Source organism: Varanus komodoensis, unplaced genomic scaffold (genome assembly GCF_004798865.1).
Source record: "Varanus komodoensis strain SLA01 unplaced genomic scaffold, ASM479886v1 scaffold55, whole genome shotgun sequence".
Lineage (NCBI taxonomy): Eukaryota > Metazoa > Chordata > Lepidosauria > Squamata > Varanidae > Varanus > Varanus komodoensis.
The window spans coordinates 4822675-4844461 of NW_025336157.1; the positions used below are offsets into that span (position 1 = coordinate 4822675).

Sequence of the window (21787 nt, forward strand, 5' to 3'; positions counted from 1 at the left end):
CTCAAATCTTCCACTGAGCTTCATGGCAGAAGAGGGATTAAAATCCGCATCCCCTGAGCACGAGGCCAATGCTGTAATCACAACACACAGGTGCAAGTTTTGTACGCTATGGTGATTTTGTAGGGGCTGGTGAGGTTTGGGCTGAAAGAGGATGGGGGAGCCGTTTTTTGGTTGTGGAACTGGGGAGCAAGCTCCTGGGCTTGGTTTTTACTTTGCTAGAACCTCGAGGGTGGGGTGGAAATTCCAGCCAAAGGGGTACTGTCTGCTGTAAATGGCGACTTGGGAAGGAAAACTCACATGCTTCCTGGACTTGCCTATACAAGAACAGAGCAGTGTTAAAGGAGTCCTCGGGGCATGTGCAAAAAGCAGGTCAAAGGCCACTGCGCAGTAGGTTCCTTTTGTAGGTGAAGAGCACCTAGTCTGGGGGATACTGACTCGGTTTTAAATTTTCAAGTTTGCTTTTGCTGGCTGTGAAGAGGCAGAATCCCTTCGGTTCTGCCCAGACCCCTTGGAGATTCACTTCCTGGTTGGTTTCCAGATGTGTTGGGCTGGAACTCCCGCCATCCCCCCCAGCCAGCATGGGGGCACTGGGCACCGTCACCCCAGATGTCCAGCGATCACCTGCTTTTCTCCCTTCGGCATGTGCTTCTTTAAGGGGCCTCTTGCTCTGCCTATCCAGCAGCGCCCCAACTCTGCCCCGCTGCCGGTGGGAGAACGAGAAATTCCCCCACTCTGTTTTCCTCCTGACCCCGGTCTTCAAACCTCGACGCTTATTTTTAGGGTCGTGCTTTCACTGAATTCTCGGGAAGGGTGTCGAAAGATACCCGTGACTGACATGTGAGTGTTCTGGAGTTGAGCAGGAGTCTTGCGAAGAAGGTGGGAACTGTGCGGCAGCCCAGGGGGGTGAGGAAATCTTCCTTGGTGCAGGGAGCGCCTGGCCTTCCCTGCTGTCCAGCTGTTGCTGTCTGTCTTGCCAGCCTCACCAAGCTTAGTCATCTCTGTCTGCTGGAGCCCAGGGGGATGGATTTGGGGCTGGGAGGGGGGCACCAGCCCAACCTGGCCTCCTGGCAAAGTGAAGCTTCCCCGGGAGGGTCCTCAGGGTCCCCACCCCACCCCACCCCACCCCTTGCCTGCTGTCCTCTCATCCCAGTCTTCCTCTTCTCCTCTCCCCCCCCCCCAACGGCAAGGTGAAGGGGCTTCCTCCACTGCAGAGCCCAAAGTTGGGCTGCCTCCGCATCCATTGGCTGAGCTGGTGTTCCCAAGCGCGGTGATTGGCTCGGTGGCCCTCCCGGTCCTGCCCTCTTCCTCTCTGCAGGCTAACGAGCTGCGAAGTTTTTGGTAGAAAGTTGCCCAGAGGAGTGGAGTCATCCTTCTTCCTTCCTTGCCCCCCTAAAAACATCCAGATTGGGGGCAGTGGCTCCAGGGGGATTCCTGGGCTAAGGTAAGGATGGATGGGGAGGTGCAGAGAGCTGAGAGGGACCTGGGCGAGTCACTCGGGGCACCGGGCGGGCAGCCCCATGGGGTGCCGAGCGGGGGACGAGTTCCTTGTCTCGCCTTAGCAAGCATCCCCTACTCAACCAAAGGGGAGGACCTTTGGTCCAGGGCGGGCTTGCCGATGCAGTTACCATGGCAACATCCCCATCACCTTTCCAACTCTACCTTTGACTCCACAACCTGTGTATGTTAGCACATTTCCTGTTGAGGGTACCTTACTGCCCTTTGGGGTATATAGAGAGACGGGACAGAAATGAAAACAGCTGACCCTGATGCCCCCTCATCCCACACACACACACGAACATTTTGGGTGCACACACTAATCCAAAGCTCTGGCTTATGCGGGGAGGGGGGGTCCTGTTGCAAACTGAGGTATGGGGGCTTTTGTTGAACCATGGAGGGTTCTTGCTACCTTAGTCTCTTGGCCTTGAACGCCTTACTCAAGGAGGCAACCTGGCTTTTCTGCTTATAAAACAAGGGGCCATTAAACAATTTGATGGCTGGCTTTTATGGAGGCGGATTTCTTATTTATAAAAAGCTTAAACCCTAGACGTGTATTGGAGGAGATCTATACATCCTTCCCTTGTGACTATGAGTGATTGGTTTGTTGCTCTCGGTGTCCTTAAAAGTAATGTTTATACATCAGTCTTGGAGCATCAGGGCACCCAAGGATTTTGCCGTCATCCCAGTAACAGCAAAATCCTAGGGCTATCCACTCTAAATACCCTCAAGTTCAATGGGGTTCATTCCCAGGTAAGTGTAAGTATAGGACCATCTCCTCGACATGACACCTGGGATGGGGAACAGGTAACCCTTCAGACCAAAGGCTGCTGGGCTTCAAGCCCCAGCATCACTCTCCATCATAATTGATAAGGGGGGACAGGAGCTGCAGCCCCAAACATTTTGGAGGGCCCTTGTCAGGCAGTTGGTGCCCCTCCCCTTCTGCATTTGGGTTGCACTTGTGTTTTATTGTTAATCATTTCTGCATCGCTGCTCCAGGATCAGAGTACTTGGTGCCACTGAACCCAGCCATCCTTTGTAGCCGCCCCTGTAGGTGAGCCGTCTAATTCCAGAAGGGTATTTGCAGTTAAGCGAGAGAAGAGGCTAGCCCTTGCAGGCTTCCAGATGTTGTTGGAGTCCAGCTTCCATTAGTCTCAACAAGCGTATCCAATGATGGAGCGTGTGTTGCGGCATCTGGTGCGCCACAGTGTCGTCTCTGCCTCAAAAGGCCACTTTTAACCTGCAGTGAGTGATCAAAGGTCTGCCCCCGTCTGTCTTCTGGACCCTGGTCCCACCCTCCACACCATTAAAAGCTACCAGGACGCTTGGGAGATTCCAAATTTATCTTGTGAACAAACCAAAAAGGGCCAACAGCTAGCTAGGTTCGCTGCTTTCGGGCCAGCTGGGAATTGCCTATTAAGGGCATCCTGGCCAAGGTTGCTATGACATCTGGCGGTGAAGGGGCGGGAGGGACACAAAGTTAGAAGATATTTTGACAAGGAGGACGGTGAGTTTTCTGCCTGCCCGAGGACGCATCTGTGCATGTCGGGTGCAAATAATGTGGCGCACGTAAGAGCCAAGGTGCAGTTTGGTGGCTGTGAGGTTTGAGACTTTTATATCCCGGCATCTTTTCTCCAAAGTGCCCTCCTGCAGCATTTCTCCAAGGTCCTATTGATTGGGAGAGATTAAACTTCTGGAAAAGCTCACTTAAGACCACAAGCTTTTTAAAATCTCCCACTGGGTTGTGAGTTGTGCTTCCTACATCAAAGTCAGGCTTTAAATAATCACGGGGGGGGGGGGGCAAAGAAGAGGGGAAGCGTGTCTAAGTTGCTCCCTTGCTTTCCTGGATCCACTGCCTTTAGGGGTAGGAAAGACCCGGCTGGCTGGCCAGGCAGCCAGCCGTCTCAGCCGTGCCCCTGCCTGTTGAGCAATTTCCACCTGCTAAACTGCATTAAAAGGAGCTAAAAATACCACCTTCCTTTTCCCCAAAGTCACTCCCCTATTTCGACAGCTGTTGTGCCAAGAGAGACGAGGGGGAGCTTCAGCGAGAATTCTTAAGGGAGGGGAAGGTGCCTTGTTTTGGGGTGGGGGCCACTGGTTATTTTAGAGAGGTTAGTGTGGCTATTCCCGTTGTGCTCCGTAGCACCCCTTGCCGCTTGCGTTCACCCCTCGCTTTGCAGCTTTTCTACCCCCCTTATCATTTCTTCTTCTGGCTCAGGCCAGCTCTCTGCTTCCTCGAGCGCTGGGTAATTGGACCACGTTTGGAGACTGGCATAATTTGGATTCTCAGCATTCCCTCTTGAGCTAGAATAGCACTGGCCAGAAAACATTAAAAACAGCCTCCCTCCCCTTCTTTCGCAAGCCATTAAGGGAAGATGCTACAAACAGAGGTCTCCTGGCCATGCGCCCTTCTGCCTTCGCTCTGTGTGTCTATTTGAAAGAAGGATTTAAAGTAATGTGGCAAGAACAACATAATTCTGCCTATCAATCTCTACTCCCTGCCTCCCCCTTCATTGTGTGTGTGTGTGTGGTGGGTTTAAGTTTTATAATTGTTTTATGGACAATTTGTGGAAGAGCAGCAAAAAAGTTTCCACTAAAGAAACAAAGCATTTCCCTCAGGGAATCGCTCAAGGAAGGCACAGGCGTTCAGGCCCTCCCCTCAGTCTTCGGTCTCCTTGCCGAGTTTCATCGCTGGCATCTCAAACCTTCACTGTTCTTGGCTTCCTCGCCAGCGGATCTTGGCAGCTGGCGTTGCAGTTCGGGTGCTGGAGAGCGGGGCTGAGCAAAACCCGGGTGAAAAACACACAGCTTGTTCCGCTGCAAAGCTTATTTGAGTGAAATCGGGGCAGTTTTTCTTTCAGTGTGACCTACCTCACAGGGTGGTTGTGAGGGGACAGTGGGGTGGGAAGCTGCATATGTGTGCCAGCGTGGATTTTTCTGGGAAGGAAACACAGGATTCTTCTGGCCCGGCACTCTGAAAAGCCATCCTTTGTGTGTCTTACAGCGCCACTGGCTTAGCATCCCTCTGGCGTGTCGACATCACTAGCTGCCTGCCCTTCCTCCCTCCCCCAGAGACAGGCCTTCCAGCCCTGGAAAGCACGGGGAGCCTTTTTCCCGTGGCTTGAGTGGGGTGGCCCAGAGAAGAGCTGGTGCCGGCCCAGAGGCCCCTCGCCAAGGCTGCTGCGAGGGAAGTGGAGGAGAGGCAGAAAGCCGCTCTGTCTGGGGGTTTCCCATCCAAAGTTACCCGTACCTGTTTCCACGCCCCAATCAATTTGACAGTCAAATCCCCATGCTGTGAAGCTGCCCCCTCCTCCATCCCAGGTGCAGGAGCCTTGGCGTCCACTTCTCTAGGCCTGCGGCAGGCAGGCAGGCAGGCGGTGGGTTGGGTTGGGTTGGGGGCCTCTTGCTCCAGAACCCCGAGAGATCTGCAGTCGCCTGGGCGACCCCGCAACTCCTGAGGGTTTAACAATAACCAGATGCTGTTTTTCCCCCAGGTAAATTAGGTTGCTGAAAGCTTGTGGGCCCTTTGGTGCGAAAATCCCCATGAATTCTGAGCCCCTGCATGTGATGCTCAGGGACAGTCTCTTCTTTAATTCCAATATTACGTCTTTTGCACCTTTCTCCAATGGGAGGATTGTAAAGTTCTGGTTTAGGGGGTGGGGGGAAGCTAAGCTAGATTGGACAAGCCTGAACTCTGCCCAGCCTCTGCTCCAGGTATCTTTTCTGGTTGCTGTGTAAGGACTTTGCACTCGAGGAGACCCTGCCGATCACGGCCATCTGCAAGGTGCCAGGAGGGAGCGGGCGGTGCTGTGGCCTGAGCCAGAATGGCTGACAATCTGGACTCTCGCGAGCTGGAGAACAGCAGCTGGGTGATCGCCGGTTCCGAGGTGAGTGGTGGGGCCGAGGGCCAGTAGCAAACCGGGTAGGGGGCTCCCTGCTGTGGGGGAGGGAGCTGCGGCAGTGGGGCAGTTTACCCAGCTTGCCCCCGCGCCCATGGAGCGTGCACCTCTGTCCTCCGAGCCTCCCTCTGCAGCTGTAGCAGAGGCAACGCCAGGCTGTCCCCTCTCTATGCTTTGGCCTCAAGCAGTGTAGCCGGTTGCCAGGGATGCTAGGAGTTGTAGTCCAAAACACCTGGTGAATGCAGGGTTGGAGATGACTGCACCGAGCCCGTGTCCCCGCTCGGCAGGCAGTGCAGCTTCCTTGTCAGAGCAGTCTTGCTGCTTGCTGGAAGAGGAAAATTTTGGCACCAGGGAGACCTCACTGGCCGAGTGTCAGGGGTGATGGGTTCTGTAATCCACAAAAACCACCAAGAGTGTTTTAGTCAGGGCAAGGAGTTGGGGACTTTCTGCAGGCAAGGCAGGTGCCCTGGCCTATAGCCCTTCCTCGAAAGGTAAAGCAAGGTTCTAGATCTCATGAATGTGCAGCCTTCATGCAGACTGTCTCCTCTGCTCCTGAGCCCCTGTCCATGCACAGACTCGCCCAGTTCAAAAGGGAGACCGCCAGCCTTTTCCTCACGTTTTCTCTCTCCAGGCTCTCCATGTGGAAGACCTTGGCCTGGAAACTTCCGAAGTGGCTGAACCTGCAATGGAGGACTCCCAGGGTATGTGGGGAAGGGAGAAATACCGCCCCCTGCTGACTGACCGCCCTGACATCCTTCTCCTTAACTCCCCTGCCCCACTCTGCTTCTCCAGGCCCGCCCCACCAGCCACACTTGGGCAAACGGGGGGGGCTTCTAAGCCCTGCCGTCCAGGGCGAGTGGCAAGCACCCCAGGCCCGAGTCTGGACCTCGAAGGTGTTCTCCATGGCCTTGAACCTAACTCAGAACCAAGTCTGGCATCACCGGCTTTACTGCTTATCCGATATTGTAGGACTCGGCCTCCAGTGTGACAAGAGCCCAAATCTGAGCCACCTGGGGGCCCGTCAAGCACTCTGAGCTTCCCTAGATGGCCCCTCCAAACACGGGTTGCTTTTGCAGCTTTTGCACATTTCCCACCCAGAAACACAAGCGCGAAATTCTCCCAAGGCAGCGAAAGCATGAAGCTCTGCTGCATGGCTATTTCGGCCTTGCTCCCTCCGTCTCCAGCCCCATCCCTGCCCGGGGGGGCGGGGGGGAGCCCAGGCAGGAAGATCTCTGATACCCCTGCCTTAGAGCTCCCTCTGTTGGCCACGTCCACAAACACAGACCTTTTGAAAGGCCTTTTGTGAACCCTTAGGCAGAGGCTATATGGCCTAGTGGCTAGCCTGTTGAATGAGAACTGTGGAGAGGTGGGTTCAAACCTCCCAATCAGTGAGGAACATCAGGTCTCTGTCTCTCCCCCCCTCCACTTTTTATTTTTTTTTTAGACAGAAAAACCCCCATAAATACAATACTTCACAACAGTGATAATATATCATAATAAGAACACAATAATTAAGAAAATAATAAATGATAGAGTGCCCCCACCACCCCAGAGACCAATACCACCACCATTCACATACTGTAACAATTAATAATATATAATATACTTCAATTATATCCCTATCCCCTCTGGAAACTCATATAATCTTGATTGGGTTTACAGACTTTGCCTTCTGTCAGTAGTGCTTTTACAAATTCTTCCCAAATTTCATTATATTTATTTGCTTTTATTAACCCTTTTTAAATTTTTATGTCTGTCGTCAGTTTATCATTAATTACCATATTCCATTATTTTATTTATTTATTTATTAGAACATTTTTATGCCGCCCCTTGCCGAAGCCTCGGGGCGGCTTACAACACAATAAAATACAATAAAATACAAAAATAACAATATAAAATTAAAATTAACAATATAAAATAAATAAAAAATATAAAATATAAAAGAAGTCGCCCTGGCCAGATAAATAAGCAAATATTGTTAACAATTAAAATGACGTTTAAATAAAAAGGTCTTCACCTGGCGCCGGAAAACAAATAACAAATTATACCATTCATGCCTTTGCAAAACCCAATTCTGTTTCCAATATTTAACTATCACCAGCCTAACTGCCATTATCCACAGTCTCTGTCTTGAGCCAAACCTACTTCACAGGGCGATGGCAAGAATAAAATGAGGTCAGAGACCACACAGGTGTATCTTGTGTTCAAACATGTATCCTGCATCTTTTCCTATAGTCTCCATTTCTGAGTGTGAATTCCCGAATGAGCATCCCGATCTGGAGGAATCCGAAACAAAGGTAAGATGTTAAAACTAATATGCAGTTGTGATCACTTCCCAGTATTTGTTCTTTTATCCCTCCCGTTTGGTTAAGTTGTATTGCCAAAAGCTCCTCAGAGTTTTGAGATAGCGGGTCTTTCTTTGTGCTAAGAAGGCAAGCTGCTGGGATTTCTTTATTGTTCAAACTAGTCATGCTGAGAAATTAAATACACATATTATAATAATATAAATGTTATTTTAAAGTACAAAATGATCCTCATGGTAGCTAGAGAGAATTTTATTTTTGCATAATTCGGACATTCCCTGTCTCTTGGATGTGGCCTGGTCGGAAATGAACAAAACAGACCATTCACAGTACAAGAGAACTGCCCCTGATGGGGATTAAAAACTGTCTGGATCTCATTTGTTGGTATTTATCTATAACATGTCTATCCTTCATTCTTTCCTGCAAGCAGCCCCACATATCTGACAGAATGGAGCTAACTGACTGACTTTAAGCCAGTCATAGCCCAACCTGCTATGTGGGAATAAAATTGAAAATTAGATGTAAAAATGCAGCCTGCCTTGAGTTCTTTAAAAAAGAAAAAAGCCAGGCTATAAATCTAATAGATAAATAAATAGAATCCTTCTCCTCTTCGTGTCATCTCACAACAACCCTGTAAAGTAGGTGAGTAGAGACAGTGACTAGCCCAAAGTCACCCCATAAGCCTCATAGCCAAGTGGGAACTGGAACCCAGAGGTCCTAAGACCCGGCTCCACTAATGCCAGACTGGAACTAATCCATTTTTCGTGACACAAAGTATGTTCAGAACAGGCAATGAAAACCCACTCGCTGGACAAAAGGCCGGCTCCCAGTGCAGGAGGAAAAAGCTGATTTGCTAGAAATGGACTGGCACCATTACTTGGGGTTGCATGTATATAGATAGTGAGGCTGAGCCCTGGTGCTTTTTACAACCTTCCCAGTACTTTGCTTGTATTAATCTTAGGAAATCCATAACAACCAAATTTGCGAAGTTATGAAAGGATCGACTCTTGGCAATTCAAATGAGCGTGTGCTCAAGTGAGCGCTTTAGAAGACATTATGCAAAACTTCTTCTAACAACTGTGTACGTTATCATATAAATAATACCTAGGCTGTCACCCAACTGAAATCAATCTGAAGTTTATAAATTTGTTGATATTGGGATAACTCAAGGTAATGTGTACCTGTTTTTAAGCACTTGAGGTAAAAGACTGAACACACTTCTCGATCTACTTAAAGGCAATAGTTAATGCATTTATGTAGAGAGAGGGTCATGAAAGAACTGGGCACTTTCAGACTTGAGAAGACTGAGGGGGGACACAGTATCCCTCAAGAAGTCCCTCAAAGGCTGTCACAAAGAGGAAGGCCAAGACCTCTTCTCATTGATGCCAGAATGTAGGACACGGAATAATCAATTCAAGTTGCGACAACCCAGATTCAGGCCGGACATCAGGAAGAGCTTCTTCACTGCCAGAGCAATAGGACAGTGGAGCCAGCTTCCCGGAGAGGTGGGGGGCTCTCCCACACTGGAGGCATTCAAGGCTGAGTGGGTGGTGCGAACTGGTGTCCTGCAACAGCAGGGGGTGGACCTGATGGCCTTCCTGGCCCCTTCCAACTCTACTGTTCTATGATTCTGTGTGCTGTAGTGGCCTGGGACTCAAAAGCCTCGGGTTCGGGGTAGGGTCACCCCCGTGTTGCCGTAAAACTCGCTGGGCGATTTGGGCCAGTCCCTCACTATCAGCCCATCCTACCTCACAGGGCTGTTGTGAGGATAGCAAAGGAAGAGTAGTGGAGGATCGTGGTAAGCTGCCTTGCCTCCTTGGAAGTAAGCCAAGATAGAAATGTAACGCAAAAAAATTAGTCAGAGGTGAGCAGAGAGCTGCCACCCTCTTGCAAAGTGGCTGTTTGCAAGACCGCCTTTTCCTTCATGAGAGCATCCACCGCTCAGGTTGCTCAGCGGAGCCTCTGCCTTGTGTTCTGCTGCATTGGCAGGTGGGGAGAGGCAGTGCCTTTTGGATGGTGGCCCCCTAGTGCGCAAGCTCCCTCCCAAAAGAGGTTTGCTGCCTGCTCTGAGGCCTTTCAGCAGATGCATAGGCTTTCTTGATGACGATTTTGCCAAGCTTTCCTGAGATTGAAATCCTCACCTGCCCATCGATTTCCTTGTTGTATCGCCACGTTCGTTTGTCGTCACTCCCTTGGCTGTGTCCATTTCCAGGGCCAAGGCAGCATATAAATCTTTTCCTTCAAAAAAAGAAACCGTAAGCAATGCCATTTGAACATTGGCCAAGAAGCCTGAGTTGGGTTTTTCAAACTACTCTCTGTCTCCCGATCCAGGGCCCCGAAGCAGCATTGGATCCGAGTCCCGAAGAGAAGTCCAGCGTTGGAGTGCCCAGGATCCCTGAGTCCACCCACTCATCCCCACAGCAGCTGAAGGAGCTGGGTGGGCACGACGCCGAGGGAGGGTCTGTGCCCGTCACCCAGGAGGCCCACCAGACCCACGAAACCTGTGAGTCTCTGCATGGCAGGGGAGTCTCGCGCGGCTGAAGGGCCAGTTCAGTTTCAAAGATGCTCTTCGGGGAGCATCCCAGCAGTGGCCCAAAAGAGGTGGGGGTCCCACAGATGCCCAAACAGAATACCAGCATTTTCCTCACTTAAGGCTGTTTCTGCCAGGAACGACGCCTTGAGAGAGGCGTTTTGATCTTTTGGGATGGGGCGATGCACGTGCGTTGATTCCCTTTCCGTACCCCATTCTGTGCAATTACTTGGTGCGGAGCTGCGAAATAACGTGAGCAAAAAAAAAAATAGGTGGACTGAACTCTGTCCCACAGAGTTTGCAAATGTTTGTTTTGATGCAAGAAAGGGCCAAGCGGGTGTAGCCAGTGAGTATACGCTTCGTTCTTTTGGGCTGAAGCAAAGGGAGATGGGAAAGAGGAGCCATCCCATCAGCTTGGCTAAAGACTGGTTCTATCAGGCTTTTCCTCATCTTGAAGTATTTTTATGACTGGTCAACATAAGCACAAGTATTTAACATTAAGGATTGCTGCTTGAGGCTTCTTCTGTTTTTCCTCTTCTCTGCATCCTTTTCTCCTTTTGTGATGTGTCTATTTAACATTAAGCCTGCAGGCAAGGACCATCTTGTTTTTATTCAGCAGAGATAAGCCACTGAAGAACAGGGTAAAAGATTTAGTCAGTGTTTGATTTATACTCTGTTTTATTGCAGTGCTGTTCCACAGTCAAAGCTCTCTGGGCAGTTTTAACACAGTCCATAAAAATGGATGATAAAATTAAAAAGATCATAACATCAGGGAAAATATTCAAAAGTTTTAAACAGGTTAAAACAGATAATAATAGGGAATAAAAGAAGAATGTTGGCTTGCTTTTCTACCAAGAAAAATGGTGCTGAGGATAGCTTATGTATTTATCTATTAATTTGATAAATACATTTGTGCTTTCCATAAATAAATGTGAACAATTTCATGGGCCTCAGGATGATCTCCAGTGTGTGGGGGGGGGGGGGCGCGGACACTAAGGTTTATGGGCCTAGAGAAAGGACTATGGGGTTCTGCAACAGGATTTCAGAAGAGTGGTGTGCTCAGTACTGTGCATTGTAAGGAATACTGAGCTAGCACCGAGTTGGAACTCAAGGCTTAAAGGACTTTCTGCTTTCTCCTGCCTCTTTGCATTCTTCAATAGCTGTTTTGCTTGGTTACCTGGAAGCAATTTCTTCTTCGCCATAGGTGCGCAGCTGCAGGTGGTCAGATCCTGGCATGCGGATGAATCCTCTTTCCTCCTCCTCCCAGGTCTTCAGAAAGAAGCAGCAAAGGCGCCCAGCAGTGGGGAAGAGCCAGTGGCCAAGTCGCGCGATGTGGAAGGGCTGCGCAGACGGAAAGGCCGCGATGTGCAGGCTGTTGGGCCAGGGGCTCTCCCAGATCAAGACGAGGAGGATGTCCGTGGCGAGATCCTTGGGAGTAAATGGCTGCTCGGGTTACTAGTCCTCGTGGGTTTGGGCTTGCTGGTTGCTCTGGGTAAGCAAGAGCCCTCACACAGCTGGGAGGGGGCAGAGTCTCCCCGGCACATGGCACATTCACTCACACTTTGCCTCTCTTTACAGGAGTCGTTGTCGACTCAGATGACGGTGAGTGTGGCGACGGGGTTGAACAGCACTCTGCCAGCCCCAGATCCAAAAATGTGGTGCTGGTGGAGAAGAGGGCAGGGTGGGCCTGAAGGAATGAGAGGCGGGCAGGAATGATCACAAGTGTTCCTGTAAAATTGGAGTTCTTCCAGTGATGCAAATACCCCCCCTTTGTTTCTCAGTGGCTCTGTTTTGGCTGCAGTCACCAGAGTCTACGTGCATTTTTTGAAAAGTGGAATGAACAGCAGTAATTCCTGTCCCTCTGCTTTAATGCAGCTTACCCCAGGCCCTCATTTCTTCCCGCAGCTTGAAAGCAGCTTGCGATGCATTAATGCATGTGTCTATCTTGGTCGTGTGCAATCGAGATGGAGTAACTGATTAATTTATTTGACAAGATTTATGCCTTGCTTACCATAATAGCAATTTCTGAGCCATGTCAAAAATGCAGCATAAGGATCCTAATTAAATACTGCATGTTGTTACTGTATACAGAGGACAAGGTTAGCTTCCAGGGAATGCTTTGCTGAAAAATATATGCTTGGAAGCCTGGCTTAGAATAAAGATCTCCATTTCTCCTCCTCCTCTTCCTCCTAATTTCTGATTCTGTCCTCACTACTACCTCCAACAGGTCCTATGGATATTTTAGGTGCCTGGCCAAGCGCCGACACTCAAGAGCCACATCCTGGCACAGATGGAAAGGTGTGAGATACGTTTCTTTGCTGGCCCCAAGTAGGTTTAATTCTCTCCCTCAAACTCTCCTCATTTGGATCCTGTTCTTTACCGAGAGTAGACCGTGCTTCTTGCTAAGTTCTCAAAGGCAAAAGGGGCAAGCTGCCCTCGCATTTTTAGAGTAAAACTCTTCCCATCAGTAACTAAGCCTCAGGAAAGTCATCCCAACCTTTTAGAGGGAGGGTAAAAGAAAACTGCAGAAAAACCAGGAAAGAATTGGCGACTGGGGAAAGGAGCACTGGCCAAGGGAAGGGGGTTCGGCCCTGGGGACAGCCACAAAGAACCAGAATTATTGCACCTGGGATTTATAGCAGCCCAGGTCACATGGAACCAAAGCTGTAAAAAGACAGTCTGCGTGTGTTTTTTCATGACGCACTTGTGTGTGTCTAGAAATCTTTTTAAATACATCAGGAATTCATGGGGAAAGCTGAAGTCCCCGTGACACCTTCGAAGCAATAATGCCTCACCCTCCTCCACTGGGGGATTCAGCCGGTCAGCCTGGAAGATCAAATCGTGTGCTTGGCAGACGCGGCTGTCATTTGCCAATTTTGCCCCAGCAGGATGGGCCGGCCGCGCCCCTGCCGGCATCCCCGGGCGATGCCAAACTTCAACGAGCCAAGGAAGCGTTGCGGTTGGCCGGACACCCCGGCGACCCTCAGAGCCTGGAGGCCGTGGGACTCATGCTGGACAAACTGGCCAAAGAGAACCAGGACATCCGACTGATGCAGGCTGAGCTGCGGGTGAGCGGTGGCCGGGCACCGGCGGCGTCAGTCAGGGAGCGATCAGAGAGCGGCCGAGGGGGTGACCTTTCTCCGTCAGCAGCCTTGGGAGGATGCTGCTAGTCAAAGCTGGCAGTGGGGACTCGGTGACCCAGGCGGCTTTGGCCAAGGCGGCTGCATAGCTTTCCTTGCCTCCCCCATTTCTCTTCTGCTCGATCTACTGCCCTCCCTCCCTCCTTCCTTCCCTCCACCACTCTTTTCTCTCGCTGCATGCCACCATCCTGGTCTCTCCTCCTCTCTCTACCTCCGTGTGTTTCTCTCCCTCTCCGCTGCTACCCATTTCTCCCTGTCTCTGCTCTTCCGCCGCCAGTGGTGTCGCAGGAGAGAATAGCCCCTCTCTTAGTTGCTCTGGGCATTCGCCGCCACATATGAGCAAGCCCCAGGGCGGAAGTGATATTTTCCATAATCCAGCAAGGGCACAAGCAGAGAGGTGGATTCCTTCTTGGCATCTGCACGATTTTGGGGTGGGGATCTCTATCCCTGCCCTTCCAGTTCTCATATTGCCCTTTCTCTCCCTGGCTCCGCAGGCCCAGAAGGAGGAGCTGGAGACTCTGCTGCGCAAGTCCGAAGGCGAGGCGCTGGAGGTCACCTCCCGGCAGCAGGATTTGGCCGCAGAGAACGCCCGGCTGACGGAGGCGCTGCAGCGGGAGACGGCCTCCCTCCAGGCCGCACAGACGGAACTCCGCCTCCTCCGGGAGAAGCTGCAGGGCCTGGGCGAGGCGGGCAATGGCAGGCCCCAGCAGCGCCCCGAAGAGGAACCCGCCCCGGACCGCCACCGGCACAAGCCGGAGCGCCCCGAAGCCGAGCTCCAGCGGCTGCGCGCTTTGCTGGCATCTGTCCAGCGCGACTTAGCAAGAACCCATCAGAAACTTCCGCCCGGCAGTGAGGCTGAGGGGCTCCGGGCAGAGCTGAGCGGTGTGGAGCAGCGGCTGGGCCAGGCCCTGGAGGGAGCGGAGGGCACGAAGCTCGTGTGGAGAGACAGCCTCAAAGTCCGGCGGGGCAAGGAGAAAGCCTGGCGCAGGAGGCTGGATGGCCCGCAGGAGCATCGGCCCAGCCACCCCGACGAGGGCCCGGACAGGCAGCACAGAAGCCAGCACCCTGCCCACAAGGCTCCCCGGGCGGCCAGCGAGGGGCGGCCCCGTCCCCGGAAGCCCCAGGGCGGCAAGGCGGCCCGGGACGGGGAGCACCAGCGCACGAGCCGGAAGGCCAAGAAGCCCACCGAGCCGGGCTCCTTGTGGGAGATGCTGGCCAGGCGTCAGTACCGGGCGCCCCAGGGCTGCAGCGGCATCGCCGAGTGTGCCCAGCAGGAGGGGCTGGCACCGGTCCTCAAGGCCAAGTTCCTGCCGCTGGTGCAAAGCTACCTGGCCGGGCTGGGCTGGGCCGAGCACTACGAAGGCCTGGCGGCAGCGCTGAGCACCTTCTTCGGGAGTAACGGCACCTTTGCCCATGACCGCCTCAGCTTCGTGGACTTCCTGGATGAGGTCGAGGACGCCCTGGAGGAGCTGGCTGAGCTCCTGGGGGTCAGCAAAGAGGACGTGGATAACTTTGAGGAGATGGCTCTCACGCAGCTCGAGGCAGCCCCTTGGGGCAGGTGAGGCTGTCGGGGAGGGGCTGCCAGGGCCCAGAGGTGTGGGGGGTTTAGGGGTGGGAGGTCTCCATGAGGACAAAAAGGGGCAGAAGCCCACCTGCCCAATTAAGATGCTTCTTCTTGCTCATCAGCCTCGTGTGTTAAATGCATTAACCAGTTGTCCTCATGAACGTTCTTTCTAGGACAACTTAATTATTAACAAGTTTAAATGTATGTCATGGCATTATTCTTACAACTAGAATTTTCAGATTCAGGCTTGTTTTTCTGGGAAGCATTTGCTGGATGCTGCCGAAACAAGGACAAATGGGGTCAGCAAAAAGTCCGCACGGCCCACCCGCCTCTCTCCCCCTCTGCCACCCCCTTCCACCCCCTTCCCTCTCGGACTCAGTTTGCACGGTTGCGACCTGCCGCACCCTGCCATGTACGCTACATGGATTTCCTCCGCTGTCTCTCCGGGCCAATTTGCCCTTGTCCTCCGAGTTCGGACGGAGTGGCTTGTTTGAGGGCACAGGAGCCTGTGTGAGACATTAACTGCCAAGGCTTCCTTATCCGCCAGGATCATGCAGACCGGCCCTTTTTCCTGCTGCTGCTGCTGTCCCTTCCCTCCCACATCCTCAGTCTTTCTACTTCCTGTCATGTTTTTCAGCCACAGCCCCTTCCAAACCTGTCCCGGGACGGGAAGCAGACCTTTCTGCATGGGGCGGTGTTTTTATACTGAAGCACGGGGTCTGATCCACAGCAGCAAGGGGATCGGACCAAGGAGAGGGGCAGCCATTCCTTCAGATGAAAGAAGGGGGTGGGTTGGGTGGGTGTTTATGCCTGCGCATGGGTGCATCACATGTTCCCCGGTGCCGTCCTTCGACTCCCCCTGAGAATCGCCTTCCTTACAGGTTTGCGCAGCGAGACCGTGGCCAGCAACCCGCGAAGGAGTGGAGCCGCGAGGGACACGCTCGCAAGAACGGCAGAGAGAATCTCAGCCGGAACCACAGTTAGAATCATGGCCTGGCGTGTACGTAGCTGCATTGGGACAGGGAGAGAAAAGGCCTGTATGCTTGCCGAGGAAACGAGGGCCGGGAGGGGCTCGCTCCAGTGCCGAAACCTGGCAGGGAAGTCAGCGGTTCCCAGCACGGGACCCCCCTACCAGGTTCTTTTGTGTGTGTGCTCACCTGGATTACCCTCGCCTGGTCCCCCACCCACCTGCATCCACGGCAAACCTCCAAGGGGTTCAGCCAGAGCAGTCTTTTTAGTGATGTCGTAGCTTCCCTCCGCGCTGCAGGGAAACAAAGGCTTTCCGCCCAGTTTCCCCTTGTTTGCCAGGCTGCCCTGGGTGACACGCCGGCTGGAAACAAAGGAGGGTCCTCGTTCCCCCCCACCCACCCCCATGGCCTGTCTCCTTGCAGACCCAGCTTGGGCAGGTCCAGGCAATCCTGTTCCACCATCCTTTCATCCTCGGGCAAGCGGTCGTATCAGCCACGCACCGATTTGAGTCCTGAACACAGCCGAAGCTTTTTACGGGATCTACCTCCGCGATCGCACCCTTTGGGGCTTGCCCCACATGCTGCCGGGTTCGGGATCCCCCCTTTTTGCCCCCGAGACGACGTGTAAAACAGGGAAGCATCAAAAGTGATAGTTCTGCACACCTCCTCCTCCTCCTCCTCGGCGGTAGTGACGGTGGGTGGTACGAGGGGCAGCCAAGCAGCTGCTGGCTGCCTATTTTTCTTATCCCCCCCCCCACAATAACCCACCTTCGATCACAATTTCTTGCACGGGGTGTCAGAAGCAAATAAAGGCACTGATTGAAAGAGTAACAGTTGCACTTTTCTCAGTCTCTTTGGGTACAGGCGCTCCCCTGCCAAGAACACCTTTGCTTCTCCTCTAGATGAGAGCTGGACTGTGTGTGCTTCTCCACTTGGCCTGGGCCACAGTTCCCATCATCTCTCATCTGGGCTAGGGCTGATGGGAGTTGCATGCCAAAGCATTTGAGGCTCCAGTCTTCCCACCCCTGCTGTCGAGAAGCCATCCGCGGCCCAGCACCTTCCAAATGCGTCAGTCTTTAACCCTCCAACCCTCCGTATCTCCAGTTAATAGAAATTACCCTATAAACCCTTAGAGAAACTGAGAGGAGTGAATAAGGCAGCTTTCTGGGTTCCTTCCCCCCCAGCCCTTCAGACTCCTTTCCCCCACTGTCCAGTTCAAAGCAGAAAATAAACCAGTAAGACACAAAAGAAGGGTACCTCTGAGCATCTGCAGAGTGCTTTCCTGCAGCACTGGTGTGCTGAACCTCTTTCAGCCCTTGAGGTGGATTCGAATTTAGAGAAACTCTTGAGGGCCACGTTTCAGGGGCAGCTGGTCCCAGAGATGACAGGGGGGGGGGCAGAATTCCAGCGCATTTTGCAGCGATGCTGCCCTGTCACGGCCAGTAGCTAAACCAACCATGTAGAATGAGGAAGAAACTGCAAATCCCAAGAAACCAGGTTGGGGGCGGCATGGCTGAAAAATTGGGGTGCCTCAGCCCTTGATCGTCCTCATGGAAGAAGCGCCTTTCATGAGAATATGGAGAAGCAGAACGGATTCCTTTTCGGCAAGGATGTCAAGCAAGGGCTAGGGAACTAGAGAAGATAATTCACAGAGAGCAGGGCTACCATCAGCCACACCGTTGAGAGCTGGACTGTGTGTGCTCCTCCACTTGGCCTGAAGCACGGTGCTGGAGGAGAGCTTTGCCCATTCCCTGGAGCAATAGCGAGATGAACGGGGGGTCCTAGATCAACTCAAGGCGGAACTTTTCCTGGAAGCAAAAATGACAAAGCTGAAGTTGCCCTGTTTTGACTCTCTGGAGAAGACAACCTTGCTAGTCAAAGGCTGAAGACGACTGAAAGACCAGCTGTGAGAGGGATCAACTCCATTAAGGCAAGAGCGGATCAGGGCTGTGATGCGCAGGACATCTTGGGGGACACCCCTTCCTAGGGCCCACGCAAGTCAGGGATGACTCGATGGTGCCTCACAACGGACACGTGCAAACAAAGGGTTGCTTTAAGTCCCTCAAGTCGTGATCCTACGAATATTTGCTCAGGAAAAAGTCCTGCTACTTCCAGCATTTCCCAGGTGGATTGAGCTACAGCTCCCATCTCCCAAACTGGCTACGAAATGCCGAGGCTTGTAAAACTTTCTTCTGAATATTTTTCTCTTCTAACGACTGCACCCAAAATCAATACAGCGCATACCCATAATTAATTTTCGCACCTCTAATCCCCGAGAAGACCTTTCTTTTTTAACTCGCGTAAGCCATTTAAAGTCATGTAACCCCACGCACGTTCAGGCAGGAAAGAAATCCTACAGTTCCCAGCATGCAACAGAGGCGTGAGGCCACACCTCCCACTCCAAGTTGGGGAAGCGTGCCCTAAATCGAGTCCTCCCCCCAAAAGAGGTGTTTAATATGTAAATGAGCCTCTTTCCTCGCTCCCGAGCTCACCTGAGCGCCGGTTCCCAGCCCCAGGGGGCGGGGTTTCAGAAAAGCCCCGCCCCCTCTCGGGAGGTACCATTTCCCCTCCTGTGATTCAGCTTTTATTTTTGAAGGGGGCGGTTGTTTCCCTCTCCCGACCGCTTCGCGCTGCTGCAGCCCGCCCTGGCTCTCGCCCTCCCACGGTCCTCCCCTCTCTCGTCGCGGCGAATAGTAGCGGCCAGCTCTGCGGGAAGCAGCGCCTCGGAGCCGCTCCCATTGGTGCAAAAACCGGGCGGGGCGCGGAGGAGGCGGAAGAGGCCTGGATGGAACGGTCGGTCCCGGACGAGACCATTCGCGCGGGCAGGGGTGAGTGGCGAAGTTCTCGCCATGGCCCGAACTCCGAAACTCGTGTTGCTGTTTAGTGGCAAGAGAAAGTCGGGCAAGGACTTCGTGGCGGAGGAAATCCAGAGCCGGTAAGGCGGGGGCGCTGCCCAAGGAGGAAGGGGTGGGCCATTTGCTTGGTGCATGACGGGCAGAGTGGGTGGGCTCCAGCGCGCTAGACCACCCACCCAGACACGTGCGGGCGGGCGGGACGGGGCCCTTTCCGACGACAAGTTGCACTGGCCTCTTGAGTGCGTTAGCTTTGCAGGATTTCCAGCGCCGCCGCCCGCATTTCTTTTCTCCAAAAAGGAATTCTGCTCCCGTGTCTTAAGTGAACGTCTGAAGCGGGCGCTCACGGCCGATCGCCGTGACCTTAAAACACCGGTGTTTGGTGCAGGGAGCGCAGTAGCGGCCACGAGGCTGGCGTGCGCTTCCCTTCGCATCTGCCGCCTTGGTGGCCTTGTGCGCCCGCTTCACGTGTCGTGCAGGTCGCGCTTAGATCCGAGGCAAACCAGCCCCGCCTCGGATCCGTGCACCTGACCCCTGGAATGCGTGTGGGGGGGAGGAGGAGGAGGAGGAGGGGGGTGCCGGCCAGTTAGGAATGGCGTGACCAGCAGGACCAGGGAACCCCAAAAGCTGTAGGCATAGCACAGGACGAGCGCTGCCGAGATGCACGTCCCGTCAAGCGCTGCGTGCATTTCGAAACCTGCCCAGAGAGAAGTGTGTGTGAAATTTTAAAATGAGAATTTTTTGCTGTACGTATAAGGATCTGGGACCTTGTCTAAGCCAGTGCTGAATCCCAGAGCAGGCTCTCTGAGCACTAGGCCTGCCAAGATGATAAGAGTACCTCTGAGTACATGCAGAGTAGCGTTTGCTTTGAAAGATACAGTGGCAGTCATTTCTTTACCACTGTTGAATGTTCACCGAAGGCACATTTTATTCATAGGATGTGGTAATAGCAGGTAAATAAAACAATATTACATTTCTTAAAGCACTCCGAGAAAATAACAATGACAAAAGCAAGGAATAATTGTGATAAAAACCAGTGTAGCATAGAGATTCTGGACTGAGACTCGAGAAATAAGGGTTTTAGTCTCCACTTAGCTATGAAATGCAGCAGGTGACCTTGATTCTCGGCCTAACCTACCTCACAGGGTTGTTGTGAGGATAAACTGGAAAGGAGGCATAAATAAGTCACTTTGGGTTCCTTGCTGGAAAAAGGCAGGATCTGAATAAACATTTTCAGTAAAGAGCCAGTACGGTGTAGTTGGTGGTTAAGTTCATGGAACTTCAGCTCAGGCGATCCGGGTTCGAGTCCCCGCTCAGCCATGGAGCCAACTGGGTGACTTCGGGCTGGTCACAGACTCTCAGCCCAACCTTCCTCACAAGGTTGTTGTTTTGGGGATACCCTTGAGAGCATGATATAAGCTGCTCTGGGATCTGTAAAAAGAAATAAGGCAGGATATCAATCTGGTAAGTGAATAGGGTGAGTCCAGGACTTTCTAGCCTAGCATTCAGTATCTGAGCCAAAAGAGTCAGTGGTCTTCCCTTGCTGTTCATTCGCAGCTCTGGGATTTTGGGGTAAACTCCCCCTAAATACAGAGGCTCCATTTAGCTACTGAAAGCAGACCTTTCCCCCATCGACCCAGAGTCTGAGAAGCAGTTGTAGGTGGCGGGTTGAACCTGTGGGGTTAACCCAGTGCCTGACTCTCTTTCCTTGTTTCCTTTTCCCGGCAGTTTGGGACCTGATATTTGCACTATCCTTCGCCTCTCGGGACCCCTGAAACAGCAGTATGCAAAGGTACGTCGTGTGTATTTGGCCTGCTCCAGACCCTTTACCCAGCCTATATGTTTGGCATCCTTTCTCTAATGGACGGTGGCCCCGTGCAGCCAAAAAGCCTACAAATGCGAAAGCCACAATCTCCCTCGCGGATCCAGTCTGCAGAAAGATAGACAGTTTTGGACTATGGAGGTTTCGTTCCTGTATTTTAGCTAGCAGCTGATACATCTATTAGGATTGGCATTGCCATTTCTTAAATTGCTTTTCCCACAGCCTGCTGCCCTTCCCCAGGCAGTGTAGCCCTTGGTGGCTGAGGATTATGGGAGGTGTAGTGTGACGCTTCTGAGTGGGATGGTGTAACGTGGTGTCCTGCAACGGCACGGGTTTAGACCTGATGGCCTTCATGGCCCCTTCCTCTACTATTTTATGATCCCGTTTCTCCTCTCCCCGACTCAGCTCTGGATCTGACCTGTATTTTTTAGTCTGGATCCCTCTCTTGCTTCACGTGACGTGAATCCCTAAATGAGCGAGAAGTCTGTCCTTCCGTTGGGACACTTTCTTGGGATAAAGGCTCTTTTTTCCTGTCTGTGGGTAGGAACATGGCTTGGATTTCCAGCGCCTCCTGGATGCCAGCGACTACAAGGAGATGTATCGGCAGGACATGATCCGCTGGGGAGAGGAAAGGCGCCAGAACGACCCCGGTTTCTTCTGCCGTATTGTGGTCGAGGGCGCCGTGCAACCCATCTGGGTAAGGCTGGGACCATGGTGCTTGGTTCAGGGACCACAGGCAGGGAGTGCGGGCCCCACAGCCACGTGTGCCCACGGGAGGCATCCCAACAACCCAGTTTTTTTTATTTTATTATGTTTATTAAAACATTTTTATGCCGCCCCATTTGCCGAAGCCTCGGGGTGGCTTACAACAATAAATTAAATAATTATAATTAAAAATGTAAACTTTAGAATAAAAATACAAACATACAATATAAAATAAGCCGCCCTGGCCAGATAAAAATTCAATAATATTAACATTTAAAATGCTGCTTAAATAAAAAGGTCTTCGCCTGGCGCCGAAAAGCAAATAACGATGGCGCCAGGCGGACCTCTCTGGGGAGCGCATTCCATAACTTAGGCACCACTGCAGAGAAAGCCCTCCTCCGAGTGCCCACCCTCCTAATTTCTTTCACAGAGGGTTCCCGGAGAAGGGCCTCTCCTGCCGATCTCAGGGGGCGGCTGGGCATATATGGATGCAAGCGCTCCTTCAGGTAA

General features: G+C 52.4%; 2 protein-coding genes across 4 annotated transcripts in view; both read left to right on the forward strand.

Annotated features, from left to right (window-relative positions):
• The first annotated feature begins 1358 nt into the window (after nucleotides 1-1358).
• On the forward strand, nucleotides 1359-16729 carry PBXIP1 (PBX homeobox interacting protein 1). 3 transcript variants are annotated; one of them, XM_044448792.1, is made up of 12 exons: nucleotides 1359-1441; nucleotides 5234-5381; nucleotides 6025-6094; nucleotides 7629-7690; nucleotides 10028-10199; nucleotides 11494-11718; nucleotides 11805-11828; nucleotides 12454-12524; nucleotides 13115-13294; nucleotides 13861-14924; nucleotides 15812-15930; nucleotides 16322-16729. In XM_044448792.1, the coding sequence occupies exons 2-11, from the start codon at nucleotides 5319-5321 to the stop codon at nucleotides 15912-15914; spliced, it is 2034 nt and encodes a 677-aa protein (XP_044304727.1). In that variant the 5' UTR covers nucleotides 1359-1441; nucleotides 5234-5318; the 3' UTR covers nucleotides 15915-15930; nucleotides 16322-16729. The 3 variants fall into 3 exon arrangements, with proteins under 3 accessions (XP_044304727.1, XP_044304726.1, XP_044304728.1); XM_044448791.1 differs by having other exon boundaries at nucleotides 15812-16729; XM_044448793.1 differs by lacking the exon at nucleotides 1359-1441 and adding an exon at nucleotides 2989-3063 and having other exon boundaries at nucleotides 15812-16729.
• A 1924-nt stretch (nucleotides 16730-18653) lies between these two features.
• Nucleotides 18654-21787, forward strand: part of PMVK (phosphomevalonate kinase) — a 6640-nt gene continuing 3506 nt past the window's right edge. Inside the window, exons 1-3 of the mRNA XM_044448824.1 lie at nucleotides 18654-18833; nucleotides 20479-20542; nucleotides 21117-21269. Coding sequence (XP_044304759.1) covers nucleotides 18748-18833; nucleotides 20479-20542; nucleotides 21117-21269 — 303 coding nt within the window. The 5' untranslated portion in view covers nucleotides 18654-18747. The remainder of the gene's footprint in view (nucleotides 18834-20478; nucleotides 20543-21116; nucleotides 21270-21787) is intronic.